General features: G+C 44.3%; 1 protein-coding gene across 1 annotated transcript in view; it reads left to right on the forward strand.

Annotated features, from left to right (window-relative positions):
* FGF10 (fibroblast growth factor 10) overlaps nt 1–22,499 on the forward strand; it is a 196,465-nt gene that overhangs the window by 60,015 nt on the left and 113,951 nt on the right. The window contains exon 3 of the mRNA XM_068107050.2: nt 9,944–11,415. Within this exon, the coding sequence (XP_067963151.1) occupies nt 11,091–11,415 (325 nt within the window). The 5' untranslated portion in view covers nt 9,944–11,090. The remainder of the gene's footprint in view (nt 1–9,943; nt 11,416–22,499) is intronic.

Consider the following 22,499-nt stretch of genomic DNA (forward strand, 5'->3'; position numbering starts at 1 on the left):
GTTGATTGGTGCACGTATGTAGGCGATCCGAATGCACACGCGTGAATTTTTTCCCACCTGCAGAGGCTGTCATTCGACGGCAGACCGCCGATGAGTGAGGACATGTAAGTGAGCGCCGTCGGAATTTCGTTTTTGACAAAATGACGGAAAAACTTGAACAACGCTACTGCATCAAATTTTGTGTTTTTTGGCCTCGGGGATGTTGGATGCTTCCATTGTGATGACTGCAACTTGGTTTCTGGGTCGTACCCATAAACCCAGGACTCATCACCAGTGATCACTGTGTTGAGGAAGCTGGGATCGCTGTTCACAGTCTCCAGCATGTCCTGTGCGATCTCCAAACGGAGTTGCTTCTGCTCAATCGTTTGCAGCTTTGGTACGAACTTCGCTGAGATTCTCCTGAAGCCCAAATCCTCCTTCATAATGGAATGAACGGTGTTGAATCTTGCGGATCGTTTCCACTTGGGAATCGCCAAGCTTGACACAAAATTTGATGCAGTAGTGTTGTTCAAGTTTTTCCGTCATTTTGTCAAAAACGAAAACCCCGACGGCGCTCACTTATATGTCCTCACTCATCGGCGGTCTGCCGTCGAATGACAGCTTCTGCAGGTGGGAAAAAATTCACGCGTGTGCATTAGGATCGCCTACATACGTGCACCAATCGACGCCTCCCTAGCTTCTTTTTTTTTACGCACGAAAAATAAAGGTCGGATACTTTTTGAACACAGTAGTATATATATATATATATATATATATATATATATATATATATATATATATATATATATATATATATATATATATATATATATATATATATATATATATATACTGAAACGCAAAAGAAACTTACCACCTTTGAAACCTTTAAATATCAACAATAACACTGCGTATAGTAAATGTGTGAACTTATTTGTGGACAATAGTGTCCTCACTGTCAGATAAAACGGTCACGGATGGTCACTTGAACCTTCAATGGTCACTTCATAGCACAGCTGTTGAACAGCCGTTTTGACTGTCAGTGATTAGCCAAGGGGTACGGGATGATTTTAATGAGCTGCACGTGATGTCTTGATATTGGCTTTAAAAAGGCCAGTGCAAAATGGGCATTTCAATCAACATGCCACGATTGTCAAGGGATCAACGGCAGCATGCCCTGGGCATGCTGCAAGGCGGACTGAACTACCGTGAGGTGGCACGTCGCCTTGGCTGTTCACACCAGACGATATCGGCCCTGGTGGACAGAGACACCCTCCACAACTCTGCAGATGACAGACCTCGATCAGGGAGGCCAAGAGTCACCACTGCAAGGCAGGACAGGCAGATGTTCTGAAGTCACCTGCGGGATCGATTCCGTCCAGCATCCCGCACTGCGGCAGAAACTCCGGGGCGTGCAAACCCACGGATCTCCAATGATACTGCACGAAGACGACTGCATGACTATGGTCTGACTGCCAGAAGACCATACAGAGGCCCCGTGATGACGGTTGCCCATCGCCGCAACCGTCAGAGATGGTGCCAGCAGCATCAGTGGTGGACCTTGGCGCAGTGGAACGAGGTCGCTTTCAGCGAAGAGTCAAGGTTCTGTGTGGACAGTCCTGATGGGCGTGAGCGTGTCTGGAGAAGAACTGGCGAGCGATATGCCCATTGTTGCGTGCGTCAAGCCAACAGGTGGGGTGGCCCAAGTGTGATGGTGTGGGCAGCCATATCAGGCCGGTACAGGACGCCACTGGTGGTTGTGGATGGGAATCTTAACGCCCAGCGGTATGTGGATAACATCCTGCGACCTCATCTGCTGCCATTCCTGCTAGACCACCCAGAACTGAGAACCTTTCAGCATGACAACGCTCGTCCCCATGCTGCTCGCTTTACCACTGCATTTCTCCAAGGCGAGAACATCAACACCATGCAGTGGCCTGCGCTCTCCCCTGACCTGAATCCCATAGAGCACCTGTGGGATGAGCTTGGGAGACGCGTCGTTGGCAGGGCCAGGACACAGGCAGAGCTGCTTCAGACATTGAGGACTGAGTGGGACAGAATCCAGCAGCAATCCATCCAAAGACTGGTAGGCAGTATACGCCGACGATGCACTGCCTGTATCCAAAACAATGGTGGCCATACACGCTATTGAAAGGGGACTGACATTGCACCCTGTGCTGTTCTGTACTGTAGAACAAACTGATGAGATGGTGTATCTTGGTCAAAAACTTGACATGTCATCAATAAAATGCCAATGTTTCAATTAGCAATTGTTGGTTTGTTTTATTTTGAACTGTTACAATTTTATTACATTTCAAACAAGTGGTAAGTTTCTTTTGCGTTTTCGGTCTTTTTGAAGTTGGTCAAAATGGTCAAAATGGTCAAATGTTTCGGTCAAAATGCCCATTTTGCACTGGCCTTTTTAAAGCCAATATCAAGACATCACGTGCAGCTCATTAAAATCATCCCGTACCCCTTGGGTAATCACTGACAGTCAAAACGGCTGTTCAACAGCTGTGCTATGAAGTGACCATTGAAGGTTCAAGTGACCATCCGTGACCGTTTTGTCTGACAGTGAGGACACTATTGTCCACAAATAAGTTCACACATTTACTATACGCAGTGTTATTGTTGATATTTAAAGGTTTCAAAGGTGGTAAGTTTCTTTTGCGTTTCAGTATATATATATATATATATATATATATATATATATATATATATATATATATATATAGATAGATAATTGTATCTATATATATAGATAGATAATTGTATCTATATATATAGATAGATAATTGTATCTATATATATATATATTGTTCCAATAATTGTTCCAATTGTATCCAATAATTGTTCAAAGTTTGCATCTGAGGTGTTTTGCCCACAGCAGCCTCCACTCAGCCGTACACGGCACTGCAGTCACCATTACTCATGGTAATTTAGTGTTCATTACTGACATTTCCAAAATGAATTTTAAAAATGAGGGAACAGAACGAGACCACCAATGAACATCGTGATCCTCTGCCCGTCTCTCCAGTGTGTGATCCTCTCCCCGTCTCTCCAGTGTGTGATCCTCTCCCCGTCTCTCCAGTGTGTGATCCTCTGCCCCTCTCCACTGTGTGTAATCTTCTCCCCTGATGTGTGATCCTCTCATCTCCCCAGTGTGTGATCCTCTTCCCAGTGTGTGATCCTCTTCCCAGTGTGTGATCCTCTTCCCAGTGTGTGATCCTCTCCTCGTCTCCCCAGTGTGTGATCCTCTTCCCCTCTCCACTGTGTGTAATCTTCTCCCCTGATGTGTGATCCATTCCCTGTCCCCCCAGTGTGTGATCCTCTTCCCAGTGTTTGATCCTCTTCCCAGTGTGTGATCCTCTTCCCAGTGTGTGATCCTTTTCCCAGTGTGTGACCCTCCACTTGTCTCCCCAGTGTGTGATCCTCTTCCCCTCTCCACTGTTTGTAATCTTCTCCCCTGATATGGGACCCATTCCCCATCTCCCCTGTGTGTGATCCTCTTCCCCTCTCCCTGATGTGTGATTCTCTTCCCAGTGTGTGATCCTCTCCTCGTCTCCCCGGTGTGTGAGCCTCTCCTTGATGTGTGATCCTCTTCCCAGTGTGTAATCCTCTCCTCGTCTCCCCGGTGTGTGATCCTCTCCTTGATGTGTGATCCTCTTCCCAGTGTGTAATCCTCTCCTCGTCTCCCTGATGTGTGATCCTCTTCCCAGTGTGTGATCCTCTCCTCGTCTCCCCGGTGTATGATCCTCTCTCTGATGTGTGATCGTCTTCCCAGTGTGTGATCCTCTCCTCGTCTCCCCGGTGTGTGATCCTCTCCCTGATGTGTGATCCTCTTCCCAGTGTGTGATCCTCTCCTCGTCTCCCCGATGTGTGATCCTCTTCCCAGTGTGTGATCCTCTCCTCGTCTCCCCGGTGTGTGATCCTCTCCCTGATGTGTGATCCTCTCCCCTGTGCAGTGTGCATGATGTGGCAGGGATGGGGGTGGTGACGGAGAGGATTTGAGCTCTTGAAGTCACATTTTACAAAAGGTGTAATGACACATTTCAAACTATATTTCCCATGTGCACACACATACATTCACATGTTATCAGAAGTAAATAAATTGTGTAGATTACATCATTTGTCGATCTGATAAATTGCCAGTAACCATTTTGTAAAACTGAAAGTGCAGCATCTAAATCGAGATGTCCAAATGTCACACACGTCCATGCCCGTGGGATTCCCACGGGTTCTCCACTAGTATATATATATAATATATATATATATATATATATATATTGGGATATATATATATATATTGGGATATATATATATATACTAGTATATATATATATATATATGTATATATATATATATATATATATGTATATATATGTATATATATATATATATATATATATATATATATATATATATATATATATATATATATATATATATATATATATATATATATATATATATATATATATATATATATATATATATATATATTGGCTGGGGGTGGGGGTATGTACGCATCCAGGTGTAGTTGCTGCATGTGGATGTGTATGTGCCCCTGCTGGCCACCTTAGCTGACCGTATCGAGGTTGAAGGGCCGAAATGGGATGACGCTGTGGACCTCGACTGAGGACCCGGTCAGTGCGGCACACTTGTGACCAGGTGTGTTTTGAACTTATATATATATATATATATATATATATATATATATATATATATATATACGTGTGTGTGTGTGTATATCAGGCTGGTAGAATGGCCTGGAGGTATGCACACTTGCCTCTAAGCTGTCTCGCCTGGGATTAAATCCCAACCCAGCTATAACCCGGCCAGCACATACAGCTGGGGCCCATATGAGTCCTATGTGGGCTAACTCGTGGGTCCCATGTGTGTCCCCACACGTAGGCCCCAGCTGGATTTGCCCATACGTTCCACCCGGGTGCCTGCTGGGTTGCCCATGTGTGCAGGGTATGGGTTTTTTGAGGGCTACCCCATGTGGGCAGGGCATGGGCTTTTCGTGGGCTACCCCATATAGGCTGGACATGGGATTTGCATGGGTTATAGATGGATTTTTCTAGACCTCAGATGAATGTAAATGGGGTGTAAATCAATCCTGCATTAGCTACAACATCACATCTGCTTTACTGTCGGTAGAAATATTAAATGGAGTGTATTTTTGAGAGGCTTTTGCTTGAAGTGAACTTAAAGAACATCCTAACTTGCATCTGTCAAAACAAGCTAATAATGGAAAATACTTTAATAATTCAATGGTGTTCCTGTGGTATTTGAAATGTCTTGGAACATCTTGCTGTGGAATTCGTGCTTCCAGAATAGGAAGGGTGTGAATGTCTGAAAATTTGACGAAGATAACATCTGTTCACCCATCCCTGAGAAACATGGCGACACACACAAAACACACACACACACACACACACACACACACACACACACACACACACACACACACACACACATATATATACACACCCACCCACAGGCACACACAGGCACACACACGCACATATATATACATATACCAACACACACACACACACACACACACATATATATATTGTTACGGAACCCAACGTCGGCCTCTGTTCCCCTTATCGAGGGGGGATTAATCCCCTCGTCTATAACTGACCGACGTGGTCCCGGGGGTATGACGTCACGCCCGGTCGGCGCTGGGTAGGGTATTAGGCCCAACCGTCCTATGACCTTAATACCAGCACCTCTCGGTACGCGAGGAAATACTCCCGCTCACGCCCGCAGCGTAATAGATTGGTTGCGCCGAGCGAAGCGAACTGCAGCGTGAGCCATTTATCGAAGGGGCTAAACCCGATTCCTATGCGTCGGCCGAATTGCGCCACGTACACTCAATTTGGAAACCTCTAAAGCAACCGAATGTGAAGAAGAAGACAAAGTAGGAAGAACAGGGATTTATTATTATTTACACACAACTAAAGGAAGAAAAGCAGTCAAAGTAATATACAAGGAAATGGAAGAATCAGAAGGACACAGGGCAATTTCTAGCTTATCTATGCAGTCTTACTTAAACCCAGGGACAAGACACACAAAACAAAGTCCCGTACATGAATGGGGAATTTCAGAGTGGATTGGCTGGAGGGAGAGGAAGGTAGGACCACAAGGCTGGAAGGTTTGGCAGGGCGCACAGCAAGCAGGTCCTTTCCGGGCTGGGAGCGAGCAGGGCGGCGGCGGCACACGTATCTCGTCCTTCCTCGACACGTCTCGGGCTCTTTTGTCATCTGCTGCGGTCCTCTCCTCCCTCAAAATCGTCTGACGCGTCTCTCTCCCTCCATCATCTGACGCGTGTCTCTCCCTCAATCGTCTGACGCGTCTCTCTCCCTCAATCATCTCTTGCGCGATTTTCGCACGCATATATCATACCTCAAGCGCGGGTGTGACACGCCCTCGTCTGTTTCGGTGCCACCCTCCCCCGTGCTCTGTTTCGTGACCTTATATGGCAATGCCACGGGCTTGTCTCCTTATTTGGGCATGGAGCCGAACGGCGCGCCCCTCGTGGCGAGCCACGGGCTTGTCTCCTTATTTGGGCATGGGGCCGAACAGCCCCGCCCCTCCTGTCCAAACAGAGCACGGAGCACATATTCATTATAGCAGCGAACGCCGCTTCCAAAGCCAGGCCAGTTGAGGGGGCGTGCACCCCACGCTTGTTAAGTTGCGTTACCCAGAGAGGGAGAGTTCGGCTGGGAAAGGTAATTATTGAAGGGGAGCTATCCTTATTTGATTCGGTGCAACGCAATGAATTAGTGGACCACAGAGCCTTATACTGACATTTACTAAGGACATAACTACTGAGGGGAAACTTATGATTGGCTACGTGTGCGCGATGGCCTAACTAAGGACGACCTTTGACCTTTACAATTGGAGGTATTTACAAGGAATATTTACAGCAAATTACACACACAGTTCCCAAATCCTCAACCATATATATACAGTGCTTTCAGAAAGTATTCAGACCCCTTAACTTTTTTCACATTTTGTTATGTTGCAGCCTTATGCTGAAATCGTTTAAATTCATTTTTTCCCTCATCAATCTACACTCAATACCCCATAATGACAAAGAGAAAACAGGACTTTAGAAAGTTTTGCAAATTTATTAAAAAGAAAAATCTGAAATATCACATTGACATAAGTATTCAGACCCTCAACTCAGTACTTAGTTGAAGCACCTTTAGCAGCGATTACAGCCTCGAGTCTTCTTGGGTATGACACGACAAGCTTTGCACACCTGGATTTGGGGATTTTCTGCCATTCTTCTCGGCAGATCCTCTCAAGCTCTGTCAGGTTGGATGGGGACCGTCGGTGGACAGCCATTTTCAGGTCTCTCCAGAGATGTTCGATTGGGTTCAAGTGAGGGTTCTGGCTGGGCCACTCAAGGACCTTCACAGAGTTGTCCCTAAGCCACTCCTGCGTTGTCTTGGCTGTGTGCTTCGGGTCATTGTCCTGTTGGAAGGTGAACCTTCGGCCTAGTCTGAGGTCCTGAGCACTCTGTTTCAGGTTTTCATTGAAGATATCTCTGTACTTTGCTCCGTTCATTGTTCCCTCAACCCTGACCAGTCCCCCAGTCCCTGCTGCTGAAAAACACCCCCACAGCATGATGCTGCCACCACCATGCTTCACCGTTGGGATGGTATTGGGCAGGTGATTGGCGGTGCCTGGTTTCCTCCAGACATGACGCTTAGAATTGAGGCCAAACAGTTCAATCTTGGTTTCATCAGACCACAGAATCTTGTTTCTCACAGTCTGAGAGTCCTTTAGGTGCTTTTTTGCAAACTCCAAGCGGGCTTTCATGTGTCTTTCACTGATGAGAGGCTTCCGTCTGGCCACTCTGCCATAAAGCCCAGATCGGTGGAGTGTTGCAGTGATGGTTGTCCTTCTGGAAGTTTCTCCCATCTCCACACAGCATCTCTGGAGCTCAGCCAGAGTGACCATCGGGTTCTTGGTCACTTCTCTTACCAAGGCCCTTCTCCCCCGATTGCTCAGTTTGGCCGGGCGGCCAGCTCTAGGAAGAGTCCTGGTTGTTCCAAACTTCTTCCATTTAAGAATTATGGAGGCCACTGTGCTCTTGGGAACCTTCAATGCAGCAGAGATTTTTTTTGTAGGCTTCCCCAGATCTGTGCCTCAACACAATCCTGTCTCTGAGCTCTGCAGGCAGTTCCTTCGACCTCATGGCTTGGTTTTTGCTCTGATATGCATTGTCAGCTGTGAGACCTTATAGAGACAGGTGTGTGCCTTTCCAAATCATGTCCAATCAATTGAATTTACCACAGGTGGACTCCAATCAAGGTGTAGAAACATCTTGAAGATGATCAAGAGAAATGGGAGGCACCTGAGCTAAATTTCAAGCATCATAGCAAAGGGTATGAATACTTATGTAAATGTGATATTGCAGTTTTTTCTTTTTAATAAATTTTCAAAACTTTCTAAAATCCTGTTTTCTCTTTTATATATATATATATGCATATCTGTTTTATCATCCCTGTTAAAAACCATAACACTATCCTCCCCTACCACCATAACACTATCTTCCCCTACCACCATAACACTATCTTCCCCTACCACCATAACACTATCTTCCCCTACCACCATAACACTATCTTCCCCTACCACCATAACACTATCTTCCCCTACCACCATAACACTATCTTCCCCTACCACCATAACACTATCCTCCCCTACCACCATAACACTATCCTCCCCTACCACCATAACACTATCCTCCCCTACCACCATAACACTATCTTGCCCTACCACCATAACACTATCCTCCCCTACCACCATAATACTATCCTCCCCTACCACCATAACACTATCCTCCCCTACCACCATAACACTATCCTCCCCCCCCCCCCCCGCCATAACACTATCCTCCCCCACCACCATCACACTCACACTATCACCCCCCCCCCCCCCACCATAACACTATCCTCCCCCACCACCATCACACTCACACTATCCCCCCCCCCCCCACCACCATCACACTCACACTATCTTCCCCTACCACCATAACACTATCCTCCCCCACCATCACACTCACACTCACACTATCCTCCCCCACCACCATCACACTCACACTATCCTCCCCCCCCCCCCCCCCACCATAACACTATCCTCCCCCACCACCATCACACGCACACTATCCTCCCCCACCACCATCACACTCACATTATCCTCCCCCACCACCATCACACTCACACTATCCTCCCCCACCACCATCACACTCACACTATCCTCCCCCACCACCATCACACTCACACTATCCTCCCCCACCACCATCACACTCACACTATCCTCCCCTACCACCATAACAGTATCCTCCCCCACCACCATCACACTCACACTATCCCCCCCCCCCCCCAACCACCATCACAGTCACACAATCCCCCCCCTCCCCCGCCGCCATCACACTCACACTATCCTCCCCCGCCACCATCACACTCACACCATCCTCCCCCACCACCATAACACTATCCTCCCCCACCACCATCACACTCACACTACCCCTCCTCCCCCACCACCATCACACTCACACTACCCCCCCCCCACCACCATCACACTCACACTACCCCCCCTCCCCCACCACCATCACACTCACACTACCCCCCCCCCCCCCCACCACCATCACACTCACACCATCCTCCCCCACCACCATAACACAATCCTCCCCCACCACCATCACACTCACACTACCCCCCCCTCCCCCACCACCATCACACTCACACTACCCCCCCCCCCCCCGCCACCATCACACTCACACTATCCTCCCCCACCACCATAACACTATCCTCCCCCACCACCATCACACTCACACTACCCCCCCTCCCCCACCACCATCACACTCACACTACCCCCCCCCCCCCCCCACCACCATCACACTCACACTATCGTCCCCTCTCCCCATCTCTTTCTTTAGCTCGTGTGCCCCAAAAGAACTGGAAGACGGGCCGCATCCCGTTGCACTCGTTGAGGTCTCTCGACACTCCATTGCTGTTATCGGGTGTTTGGTTGCAAACGTTCAAATGCCAGAGGGAGTAAGAAGAGCAAAAAGGAAGATTGTGCAGATGATTGATGTGACCAGCTTCATGTGTTTCGTCCTTCAGAGAGACATATTCCATGGAAACAGCAAGAGACAGGGAATCTCATGTTACGTTGTGGATTAATCCCGATTGACGAATGAAATTTGTTTTTCCCAAATTGGTATTTTATCTTCAAGCAACATTTAATTAATTTCATCCTTATCTGTTGATGATTTCTCCTCACGAAGAGACCTGGTCTTCCCAATCGTTAAAGTACGAAGTTCCGCAGTGGAATAACATCAAAAAAGGGGGAACGGGGTTTGTAGCTGTGGAAATACCTGTGTGTAGATGAAAGTGAAGACCGCCGACACGATGTTTATGTCGCGGTGTCCGAGCTAACCGAAGGCTGAGGGAGAAGTGCTCAAGGCGGCACAAGGGAAACATCGGCGCCTCAGACCGGGAGGAAAAGGCGGGTTTTGACACGGGAGGAGCCGCCGAGGTCCCCCCACGAACCTCCCACTCACATTAAGCCACCGCACAGCATCAAAGGTAACAGTGGCTGCGGTGAGTCAGTGTGACTGAAGCTGCTTTTGGCGGCAATTCAAGTTGACGAAGCGCAGAGATGTTGCGGCCCACAGGGACGCCGGATGCCGTCTGGCGCAGGTGAGCCGCGAATGGGGAGCGGCGACGCTGGACCGGCGAACGAGTTAAAACCCGAGACTCACTGAGCGATTCTGGACCGGCGAACGAGTTAAAACCCGAGACTCACTGAGCGATTCTGGACCAGCGAACGAGTTAAACCCCAAGTTAAACCCCGAGCCTCACTGACTGATTCTGGACCAGCGAACGAGTTAGACCCCGAGCCTCACTGAACGAGTTAAACCCCGAGCCTCACTGAACGAGTTAAACCCCGAACCTCATTGACTGATCCACGTGTTGCGAAGGACGGAAAAGGTCTGCGCGCCCAAGGAGAAAGTGGCGAAGCCCAGGTCCAGAGATGTTTTTCCTGGGAACAGGCAGAGGCTGCAGCTCCCCGTCACGACCATGTGGACATGGATGCTGATGCAGACAAGGCTGACGCTGCGCTCCGCAGCCGCCTGTACGAGGCCACGGTACCTGCTCCTGCTCCTCTGCTTACCTTGCTTCGCCCTGGCCTGGGCTCCAGAAGAATCCTTCGCAGGTAAAGGTGCGCTCCGCTACCCCAACTCGTCGTCGACCTCGTCCTCCAGCCTCGAACGACACGCTCGCAGCTACAAGCACCTGGAGGGAGACGTCAGGAGGCGCCGTCTCTTCTCCGCCACCAAGTTCTTCCTCAAGATCGAGAGGAACGGGAAGGTCCGTGGAACCCGCAAGAAGAACTCCCCGCACAGTGAGTGATCCCTTCCCGTGTGTCCGTCACATGCTCCCTCGCTCACCTATGTTGTGTGCACACGCATCTGTCACGCCAGACTTCGTTAACCTGTCACCAGGACATTACCGGGTAAACTCAACATTCATATCCACTCATTATATTTGGGGAAAAGGTAACGAGTCTCCAGCGACGTCACTTCTACGAATGGGAGTTTTGCTGCTTCATTGCCCCGGTGGTCCAACCACCTCTGATCCCAGATTCCCGAATTATTATTCCCATAACAAGCGACTATTTTCAACTTCCCAAAGAAAACTTCAAAGGCGGCACGTGCACGTGCACGGCTCCAGGACGAGACGGTAACAGCACGAGCTTTGAGGATTCGCGCAAAACGTCCAGCAATTTGGGATTAGCTTCGGCAGTTTATCAGGGACGAGGTTAACTAGGAATTGCGGCCGACCGGGGTAATAGAGGAAGTGTTTCATTGTTTCCACCGAGATCTGAGGGCGAATTCCCCTTTGCGGGAGCCATTAGTGTTTCCGGGCCCTGCCAGGTTCTTTGCTCCCATCAAATAAGAGGTTATCCTTGTCCTTCTGAAAAGGTATCCTGGAAAAGCCCCTCTGGCCACAAACCCGCACAGGAGTCCCCCAGCTGTGCTTCTCAGGTATAGGTGTGTTTCCATGTTTCCTTTCTTAAACCTTTCACCTGTGAGGAAACATTGATCATGTTTTTCATATCCATTTACTGCATTTTTATATTGGTTACATATGCTCATAATTTAGTAAACCAAACCTTAGCATGTACACCTGTTTCATATTACAAGGAGCATGTATGTGTGCATGTATATATATATATATACACAAACAACACACACACACACACACACAAGTTGGTTCACACAATCAGCATCAGGTTATTTGACTTTAGCATTGCAGAAGATTCCTGTTTAAAGTGTACAGAATACACCAATTATGGAACGAATGTCCTGGGTTTCTTTCTTCAGGTCGTGTAGGATCGCGCAACGACAACTCACACTTGGTGTAGTCCGGAGTGGAGACTGGACATGGAAAACAAATAATTCAATACAATTGGTTAAATCCCCCGAATTCACCTCCGAGCGCGATAGACATGGAAGTACGGACACATAAGCTCCTCGCAACGCTGATCAACCTGAACGTTATTATTTGTTGTTTAACATCGATTTAGGTAAGAATTGCAATTTTTTTGTTGTGACGTTGACAACTTGACTTTGTCATTTTGGGGCATTTTACAATAATGTGGTCGAGAAAACTTCAGGGCAATTGTCCCAAAGATGTGGAATTGTATAAAAATCAAAGAAAAGGCTTCACAAAGAAACAACTCCATTATACACACACACACACACACACACACACACACACACACACACACACACACACACACACACACACACACACACACACACATATATATATATATATATATATATATATATATATATATATATATACTATCCTTCGCATATATATATATCCTTCGCATATATATATATCCTATATATATATATATCCTTCGCATATATATATATCCTATATATATATATCCTTCGCATATATATATATATCCTATATATATATATCCTTCGCATATATATATATCCTATATATATATATCCTTCGCATATATATATCCTATATATATATATCCTGTATCTGGTTGCTGTATATATATACAGTCCAAATATATATATATACACAGTCGTGGCCAAAAATATTGGCACCCTTGCACCTTTTCCAAATAACTCACAATTTTCTCAAAAAATAAGTTTAAATTGACAAAAGTATTTCGTCTCCACAATTCTTTATTTCACTGTTGACATTACAGAACCTTTATTTTTCATTCAGATCTTAATATATCCTATTAAATCGGAAGATAAAAAGAAATGGCATTGACAAAATTATTGACACCCGAGACTTAATATTTAATAGCACAGACTTCGAACAAAATACCTGCAGTCAAGCGCTTCCTATAGCCATGAATGAGCTTCCTCCACCTCTCTACTGGGACTTTGTCCCACTCTTCTTGTGTAAACTGCTCCAATTCTCCCAGATTTGAAGGGTTCCTTCTCCCAACTGCTGTTTTCAGATCTCCCCACAGGTGTTCAATGGGATATAGATATGAACTCATTTCTGGCCACTTCAGAACAGTCCAGCGTTTTGTCTTGAACCATTCCTCAGTGCTTTTTGAAGTGTGTTAGGGGTCATTGTCATGCTGCAAGACCCATGACCTTCAATGGAGACCCAGCTTTCTGACACAAGGTTCAACATTGCACCCCAAAATTCCTTGGTAATCTCCTGATTTCATGATGCCATGTACACATTCAAGGCACCCAGTGCCAGAGGCAGCACAGTAACCCCCAAAACATTACTGAACCTCCTCCATGTTTGACTATATTTTCTATATTTGACTATATTTATTTTCTTTGAAGGCTTCATTTTGTTTTCTGTAAACATAGAGATGATGTGCTTTACCAAAAAACTGTAATTTGGTCTCATCTGTCCATAGGACATTCTCCCAGAAGGATTTTGGCTTGTTCAGGTGTGTTTTGACAAACTCCAGTCGGACTTTCTCAGCAGTGGGGCCCTCCTGGGTCTCCTACCATAGAACCCCCTTTCATTGAGTTGGCGATGGATGTTGCGAGTTGAAACTGTCGTATTTTGTGTCTGAAGATCAGCTTGAATCTGGTTGGCAGTTGATCGAGGTGCTTTCTCCACCATTCGAACAATCCTTCGCTGCAATGTGAGTCCACAAGTGTGAGTCCAGGGAGGTTGGCTACAGTGCCATGGACCTTAAACTTCCTGACATTGCGTATGGTGGACACAGGAACATTGAGGTCTCTGGAGATGGACTTGTAGTATTGAGATTGCCCATGCTTGGCTACAATCTTGTGTCTGACCTCCTCAGACAATTCTCTGGTTTTCTTTCTTTTCTCCATGCTCATTGCGGTACACACAGTGACACAAAACAGCAGAATGACTCCTTTTCTCTATTCAAACTGGTAGAATGAGTGATTTTTTATATTGCAGGCACCTGCAACTCACCACAGGTGAGTTCAATTCCAAAGTAAAGGAGAATCACCTGCTTGAAATCCAGTTATTTCAAACAACTTCGAAAAGGTGCAATAATACTGTCCGTGCCATTTTAGGATTTATGTGTGGAATAAGCTAAGATTTAGTGATTTTTTCAGCCTTTTAAATTTTGTTCCACTGAAAACCAAAGAAATACAAATGTGGAAACTAAAATATTTCTTTATTTCAACAATTGTCTGGAAGAAATGGTGCATTATTTGAAAAAAGTGCGAGGGTGCCAATATTTTTGGCCACGACTGTGCACACACACATATATATATATATATATACATATATATATATATATATATATATATATATATATATATATATATATATATATATATATATATATATATATATATCACAGGTTGGACAATAACGTTAAGTGACATACATCAGTGTACATTTCCATAAGTTGGAAGGACTGGTTGACAATGGACGAATCAGCAGCACATATGGGATCGTAGCGTTGTTCGGTGTCCCTATCATGAACTCACCTGCACTCAATTTGGGACACCAAATCGGACAAACTAGAATAGTTATATTGCGTTGAGATATATTTCTGAAAAACAATGAGATTTTTCTACATGCTGCTGTTATATATATATATATATATACTCGTTTTGTATTGAATTGTAGTTTGAGAAATTCCGCTGTTGGAATGTATCCCGGCCATGCAATGACTGAAGTTCACCATGCAGTTTTGTTTTAATTTATCAAACCGTTTGTCTCAAGACTTTAGCTCCATCACAATGCAACCTGTTCACTGAATATTGTTACCAAGTTAAATTGCCTCCCTTATTTCTGAATAGTTTACCTTTACCTCCGCCACCAAAGGTGGCGTTTCCCCCTGTCTGTCTGTGTGTTTGTCCGTTTGTTTGTAAACAAGATATCTCAAAAACTTGTGGTCGAATCGGACGAAATTTGGTAGAGAGGTAGCGTTTGTCACAACGACGAAATGATTAGATTTTGGTGAAGATCCGGATTCGGATCCGGCTACTAGAATTTTTAAAGTGATTTTTCAGCATTGGGAGACAGGGCCAAACACGATACATAGCAGAATATCTACAAAAGGTTATGGACGGATTTGGACGAAACTTGGTGGTCAGGTTGGGTGTCTGACAAGGACGATTAGATTCGATTTTGGTGAAGATCTGAATATGGATTCGGATATGAGAATTATTTCAAATTTTCAGTGATTTTTCACCATTGAGAGACAGGGCCAAAACGATACATAGCAGGATATCTCAAAAAGTTATGGACAGATTTGGACGAAACCTGGTGGACCGGTTGGGTGTCTGACAAGGACGATTAGATTCGATTTTGGTGAAGATCTGAATATGGATTCGGATATGAGAATTATTTCAAATTTTCAGTGATTTTTCACCATTGGTAGATCGGGCCAAAAACGATACATAGCAGGATATCTACAAAAGTTATGGACGGATTTGGACGAAACTCGTTGGACAGGTTGTGTGTGTGTGACAAGGAAGAATCGATTCAATTTTGGTGAATATCTGGATCCAGCTAGTAGAATTTTCAAATGATTCTTGACCATTGAGTGATATGGCCAAGCAGGTGGAGGTTTGCTCTCTACTGAGTGCCGTTCTAGTTGTTGTTTGAATCGTGTATAAGCAATAGCTAATTGTTGGAGAGGCCCATAGACAGCGATGTCTGTTAAAGCGGATGCGCCAATGCAAGTGTCCGCGGGTGTGTTTACGGTCATAGCCCCTGAAATGTGAGCGAAAGGAACCGCCACGAGTTGCCAGTAACCGCCGGCCTAGATAAAGGCGATGGGTGGCTCGGCCCAATGCGGTGACATAAAGCAGACTCTGGAAAAGCGCTGCGATGGTTTCACCCTAATAACGGATAAAGTGCTTCGGCGATGGCCACGTGCGACTGAATCTCTGTCATATGTAAAGTAAGGCTTTCAATGGAATCATGAAATCCACAACAAAAAAGATGAAATCATCAAGAACACCTGATCCTCTGCAAACTCGATTACAAATACATGAATGTGCTGAAGACATTTTGACAACGCACTGGTTTTTGTGCAACTAAAGCATCATTATGGTTAATTCGTTTATATCTCGTGACAAAATATTGTCTTTGTAAACCGACTAAGGAGAAGTTGACCTTTTAGGTTAGCAGGTTGAGAACGGCAACAAAAGGCAATTCCCAATGGTGTTGCAGACAAAGCACTGGGTTCATTTACTGGACATGTGCGAACCTGGGATCCCACCTTTGCGCTGCAGTTCTCACCACCTGAGAATGCAGTCCCCGTTAAACGTTTTGCTGTAAATTTCAGTGTTTGCAATGATATGGTGTGGAAAGCAGTGAGTAAAGTGTAATTTCAAACAGATGAGTTTTATTGGCTATCTTTAAAGCCAGAGACGGAAGAAAGAAAACAGATGTGCAAGGTAGAGGAAAGAATTAAAGGGAGGCTAATAAATAAAACGATGGCAGATAGGACTTAATCGGCACACATGGGGAATGGAAAAAGGAGGTTCGATGCAGTAACAAAGCTTGTTAGTGCCAAATAGTCCGACACTAAAACCAAACATGGAGAGAGGAGAATTTGCGAAACGAAATATACGACTAGCTGGGTTCATGCGAACAAAAACAATTCCAAATCACATATAACGCCTTAACAACATTTGTAAGTGTATCATCTACAAAGCCGGAGTTAACAAAAAATATGCTTTTTGCACAAACAAAAATTCACAAACAAAATTCTTCAAAATTAAATCAAACAATGCTTAAATTCGTCAATTTTTTCAAAATGGTGATGGTCGCACCAAATTCTTTTGATAACCCATTGAATAGAGGAGTCAAGCAAAACCCAGATTACAATTCCAATAAACAAAACTAATGAAGGTGTCCATATTTCATAAACAAACCCCATATTTCATAAACAAACCCCATATTTCATAAACAAACCCCATTTTTCATAAACAAACCCCATATTTCATAAACAAACCCCATATTTCATAAACAAACCCCATTTTTCATAAACAAACCCCATATTTCATAAACAACCCCCATATTTCATAAACAAATCCCATATTTCATAAACAAACCCCATATTTCATAAACAAACCCCATTTTTCATAAACAAACCCCATATTTCATAAACAAACCCCATATTTCATAAACAAACCCCATATTTCATAAACAAACCCCATATTTCATAAACAAACCCCATATTTCATAAACAAACCCCATATTTCATAAACAAACCCCATATTTCATAAACAAACCCCATTTTTCATAAACAAACCCCATATTTCATAAACAACCCCCATATTTCATAAACAAATCCCATTTTTCATAAACAAAACCCATATTTCATAAACAAACCCCATATTTCATAAACAAACCCCATATTTCATAAACAAACCCCATTTTTCATAAACAAACCCCATATTTCATAAACAAAACCCATATTTCATAAACAAACCCTATATTTCATAAACAAACCCCATTTTTCATAAACAAACCCCATATTTCATAAACAAACCCCATATTTCATAAACAAACCCCATATTTCATAAACAAACCCCATATTTCATAAACAAACCCCATTTTTCATAAACAAACCCCATTTTTCATAAACAAACCCCATTTTTCATAAACAAACCCCATATTTCATAAACAAACCCCATATTTCATAAACAAACACCATTTTTCATAAACAAACCCCATATTTCATAAACAAACCCCATATTTCATAAACAAACCCCATATTTCATAAACAAACCCCATTTTTCATAAACAAACCCCATATTTCATAAACAAACCCCATTTTTCATAAGCAAACCCCATATTTAATAAACAAACCCCATATTTCATAAACAAACCCCATATTTCATAAACAAACCCCATATTTCATAAACAAACCCCATATTTCATAAACAAACCCCATTTTTCATAAACAAACCCCATATTTCATAAACAAACCCCATATTTCATAAACAAACCCCATATTTCATAAACAAACACCATTTTTCATAAGCAAACCCCATATTTCATAAACAAACCCCATATTTCATAAACAAACCCCATTTTTCATAAACAAACCCCATATTTCATAAACAAACCCCATATTTCATCAACAAACCCCATATTTCATAAACAAACCCCATTTTTCATAAACAAACCCCATATTTCATAAACAAACCCCATATTTCATAAACAAACCCCATATTTCTACATTCCATTAGACATCACTGTTATATCATCCAAATATTGTATATTAGATACTCAAAATACTTGACAGCTTATTATATTATATATATTATATTATTATATATATATATATTATATTATATATATATTATATTATATTATACTTGACAGTATATTCAAAATACAAAATACAAGACAGCCAACTTGTACATATACTCTGTGTGTGTGTGTGTGTGTGTGTGTGTGTGTGTGTGTGTGTGTGTGTGTGTGTGTGTGTGTGTGTGTGTGTGTGTGTGTGTGTGTGTGTGTGTGTGTGTGTGTGTGTGTGTATATATTTCTTTACAGGTCGACTCGATATTTTAAAAAAAAACACTTTTAGAGGCCATTTTTCCCCGCAAAGCAGGGGTTGGCCTTTTTCGGGGACCGTGGTTGTTGTTTTTTGGTCCCCTTTTTGAAGCAATGTTATACGGCCAGATGCCCTTCCTGCTGTCAACCCTTTTTGTCACCTTTTACGACAAACAGGGAATATACCAGTGAACTGGTACTCAATTAGCCGACCTTGGAAGGAATGACAGGCTGAGTCAACCCCCCTGGCGTTAATTCAGCGATCGACCGGGATTCGAACCCAGGATCCTAAGCTGGCACCCTAGCCGCGAGCCCAACACCAGGCTCGATATAATGTATACAAACTCTATATATTGAAAACTGCACTATCTTGTCATCCTGCACTGCCTCATGTATAACAGCTGACTGATAACGTGCAATCTCATTCCATCTCACACTAACACCATCTGTTAGGTATTAGTAACACTCAACATCATCCCTCTCTCTGCGATTTGATGAATTTTTCGCTGCTATTTCATGAAAGTCTGAGCTGTGGACTAGCCCAGAGGAGTGTGTACTCACCTCTGACCCGTGTTGCCCGGATTTTGATCTTGACCCGATTGTAAGTTGTCACTCTGGTGTTTCACGTGAAGGACATGGCATCGATGTGTGTGCATTTAAGCCGGATGGCCCGTCTGCCAGCACTGCTGTTTGGTCGACGTTAAACATCGCACCTGGTGTCTTTCGCAAAATGTTGGTGAGTTATCATCAGCAACCTGTACAAATTCCATTTCCTGCCCTGACTGGCTGCTGGAAAGGCAATGGCAGTTTATCTTTCTGCATTTTCCTCATTTGCCAAAACACAACTGCTTTGTGAGCACTGATACTCTGTCAGAAGTATGGTCATTTTATGTTGGTTTCACATACATACACATAGACATACATACATACATACATACATGCATACATGCATACATACGTATATTAGAAACCTCTTCTTCAGCTAGAAGAGCATGGGAGGAGTGGATTTTTAAAATTTAACTTTAGCTACCTGTGGTAATTGATTATTCCCTCCATTCACATGTGAGAGATGTGGGTGGGTCTTTTTTTTTCATTTATATGTTGACTGCTTGACGTCCGCACGTGCTACATGCTTGGGAGCCTCGATGGATAAGAATAATTTCCCTGAAAATGGGACAATAAAGATATTCTATATTTTCTATATGGTTCACTTTTCTGTCTGCACTGTCGCTGATGACTCACCAATAAGCAATGAAACCGTTCCAGAAGCTGAGGTGCTGTGCAGCATTGGGATTCTATTGTGTGTACCATGTGTAAATGTCGTTACAGCTGTGGAGGGACTCTGGGAAGAGTTTGAAACAGCAAAGTGCTTACCTTGTGTAGCCTTTCATGGTTCCAGTTATGCAGTTTACTTTGGCTAGAAGAGCATGGGAGGAGTCGATATATATATATATATATATATATATTGTTGCGGTTTTGCGAAGCCCGTTCCCTTACAAAGGGGAGATTAAGCCCCTTTTTCTCTCTCTGGGTCTGAGAAACCGCGAGACTGAGTCGCCACTTCCGGGCAGACGTGAAAAAGGGTCTCGGGACAATTTTGCACATACCTTAAGTACCCACGCCACAGCGGAAGTGAGGATCGAGTCTCGCACGAGCCACGCATCATGGAGTACACCCGAGCGGATGGGGTACCACGTGGCCCGTGCTGTTATCTTGCTATTGAACCCCATCTGAGCGATCTAATTCGTACCATGCTAAGTCAATGATGGAAGGGCCGAAACGGTCGAATCAAAGGAAGAACAGATTTATTACACTATTTACAATGGTTTAGAAGAAGAAGAGACACAGGGCAGTCTTAAGCAGTCTTAACTTCTTTCCGCAGACAATGGGCCCACTTACACACACAGGGGGATGAAGTAAGAATGTCCACACGCCGAACGCGCCAGCTTTGGTCGCTCCAGGAACAGCTCACCCGGCGTGGCCCTCTGGCGGTCACCGCACATATCCCGGCGAAGGCAGGCAGGCGGGAAAATCCTCGCGGCGCGTATCTCGGTAAAGGCAGGCAGGCAGGAAAATACGCGCGTCTGTGGCCCGGCACTGCTGTCTTTCACAGCGCGATTAATACAACTGAGCGCTCCGGTCTCACAACTCAGGTTCGTAACTCATCTCTTGGGCTGCGCAACTCGCCTGCACTCCTCGGGGATCTGACTCCAGCTCAACTGAGAACTCAACTCAGCGCATCCCTTCTCATAACTCAATGGAGAACTGAACACAGCACATCCCTTCTCTTAACTGAACTGAGCGCTTTCACTCTCGTAACTCAACGGAGGACCCCGACTCATAACTCGTCACTCCAACTCATAACTGAGGCGGGGGCTCTGGGCACAGGGTTATATGGCCCCACCCTAGCCTGAATCGAATGGTCCAAACCCCGCCTTTTGCCGCAGTGGTAAGTCACTCCCCTCGAGCCCTGATTGGCGGCTCGCGCTTACCGTCGGCTCCTCCTCCGCCTTCCTTTGGCCTTGATCGACTTGTTCAGGCCTGCCTCGTAGTATTTCATGCCAAAACCAAAAGCATTGAGGCATCGTAAAGGGACCTAATTCTCATTATTCTACTCAACACAAAACTAAACACAGGGAAGGTCTACGCTTACATTTACTAAGAATTAACTGAGCTTAAACGAGGCTACGTGTTGTAGTGTAACTAAACTTGGAGGGGAAATTAACCTTTATTTTAAAAACACAAAACCGCAACACTACACCCCTCCCTCGTCAGACTCGTCCCCGAGTCGAAACCACAAAATGAAACAACCGGTTAGAGAATGACATGCAAAATTAACGTTTACTTTTACATGTGACATATAGGTGTGGTTCCCCCTAACATTTACTCTGACCCATGTATGCGATAGTTTTAAAACACTAGATACAGTCACGTGAAAAAGTAAGTACACCCCATGTAAAGTTTTGACTTTTTCAACATATTTCAACATACAGCTATTTGATCTTCATTTCAACAATATTGACAGATAAAGGTGACATAGGATAACAAATATCATGAAACATTTACATTTTGTAGTCCATTGTATAATTTAAATAAACATAAATGCAAATTTTGCATGTGGAAAAAGTAAGTACACCCCTACATTTATCACTACTTCAAATACCTAAAATTAGAATCAGGTGCACCAGCTCAGGTGCAAATGATTAGAACATTGCGAGAGAGGATCTTGGAGGAACCTGTCTGATTTAAACCTCAGACATTTCGTTTGGTTTGCTCTTTGTTGTTGAAGTGTGCGGCGTCACCATGCCTAGATCAAAAGAGCTTTCTGAGGCCTTCAGAAAGAAGGTTATAGATGCCTACGAGTCTGGGAAGGGATTTAAAAAGATCTCCAAACAATTTGAAATCAATCATTCGACTTTCCGGAAGATCATCTACAAGTGGAGAAGATTCCAAACAACTGCC

The sequence above is a fragment of the Myxine glutinosa genome, chromosome 2, assembly GCF_964187855.1.
Source record: "Myxine glutinosa chromosome 2, kmMyxGlut1.1, whole genome shotgun sequence".
Lineage (NCBI taxonomy): Eukaryota > Metazoa > Chordata > Myxini > Myxiniformes > Myxinidae > Myxine > Myxine glutinosa.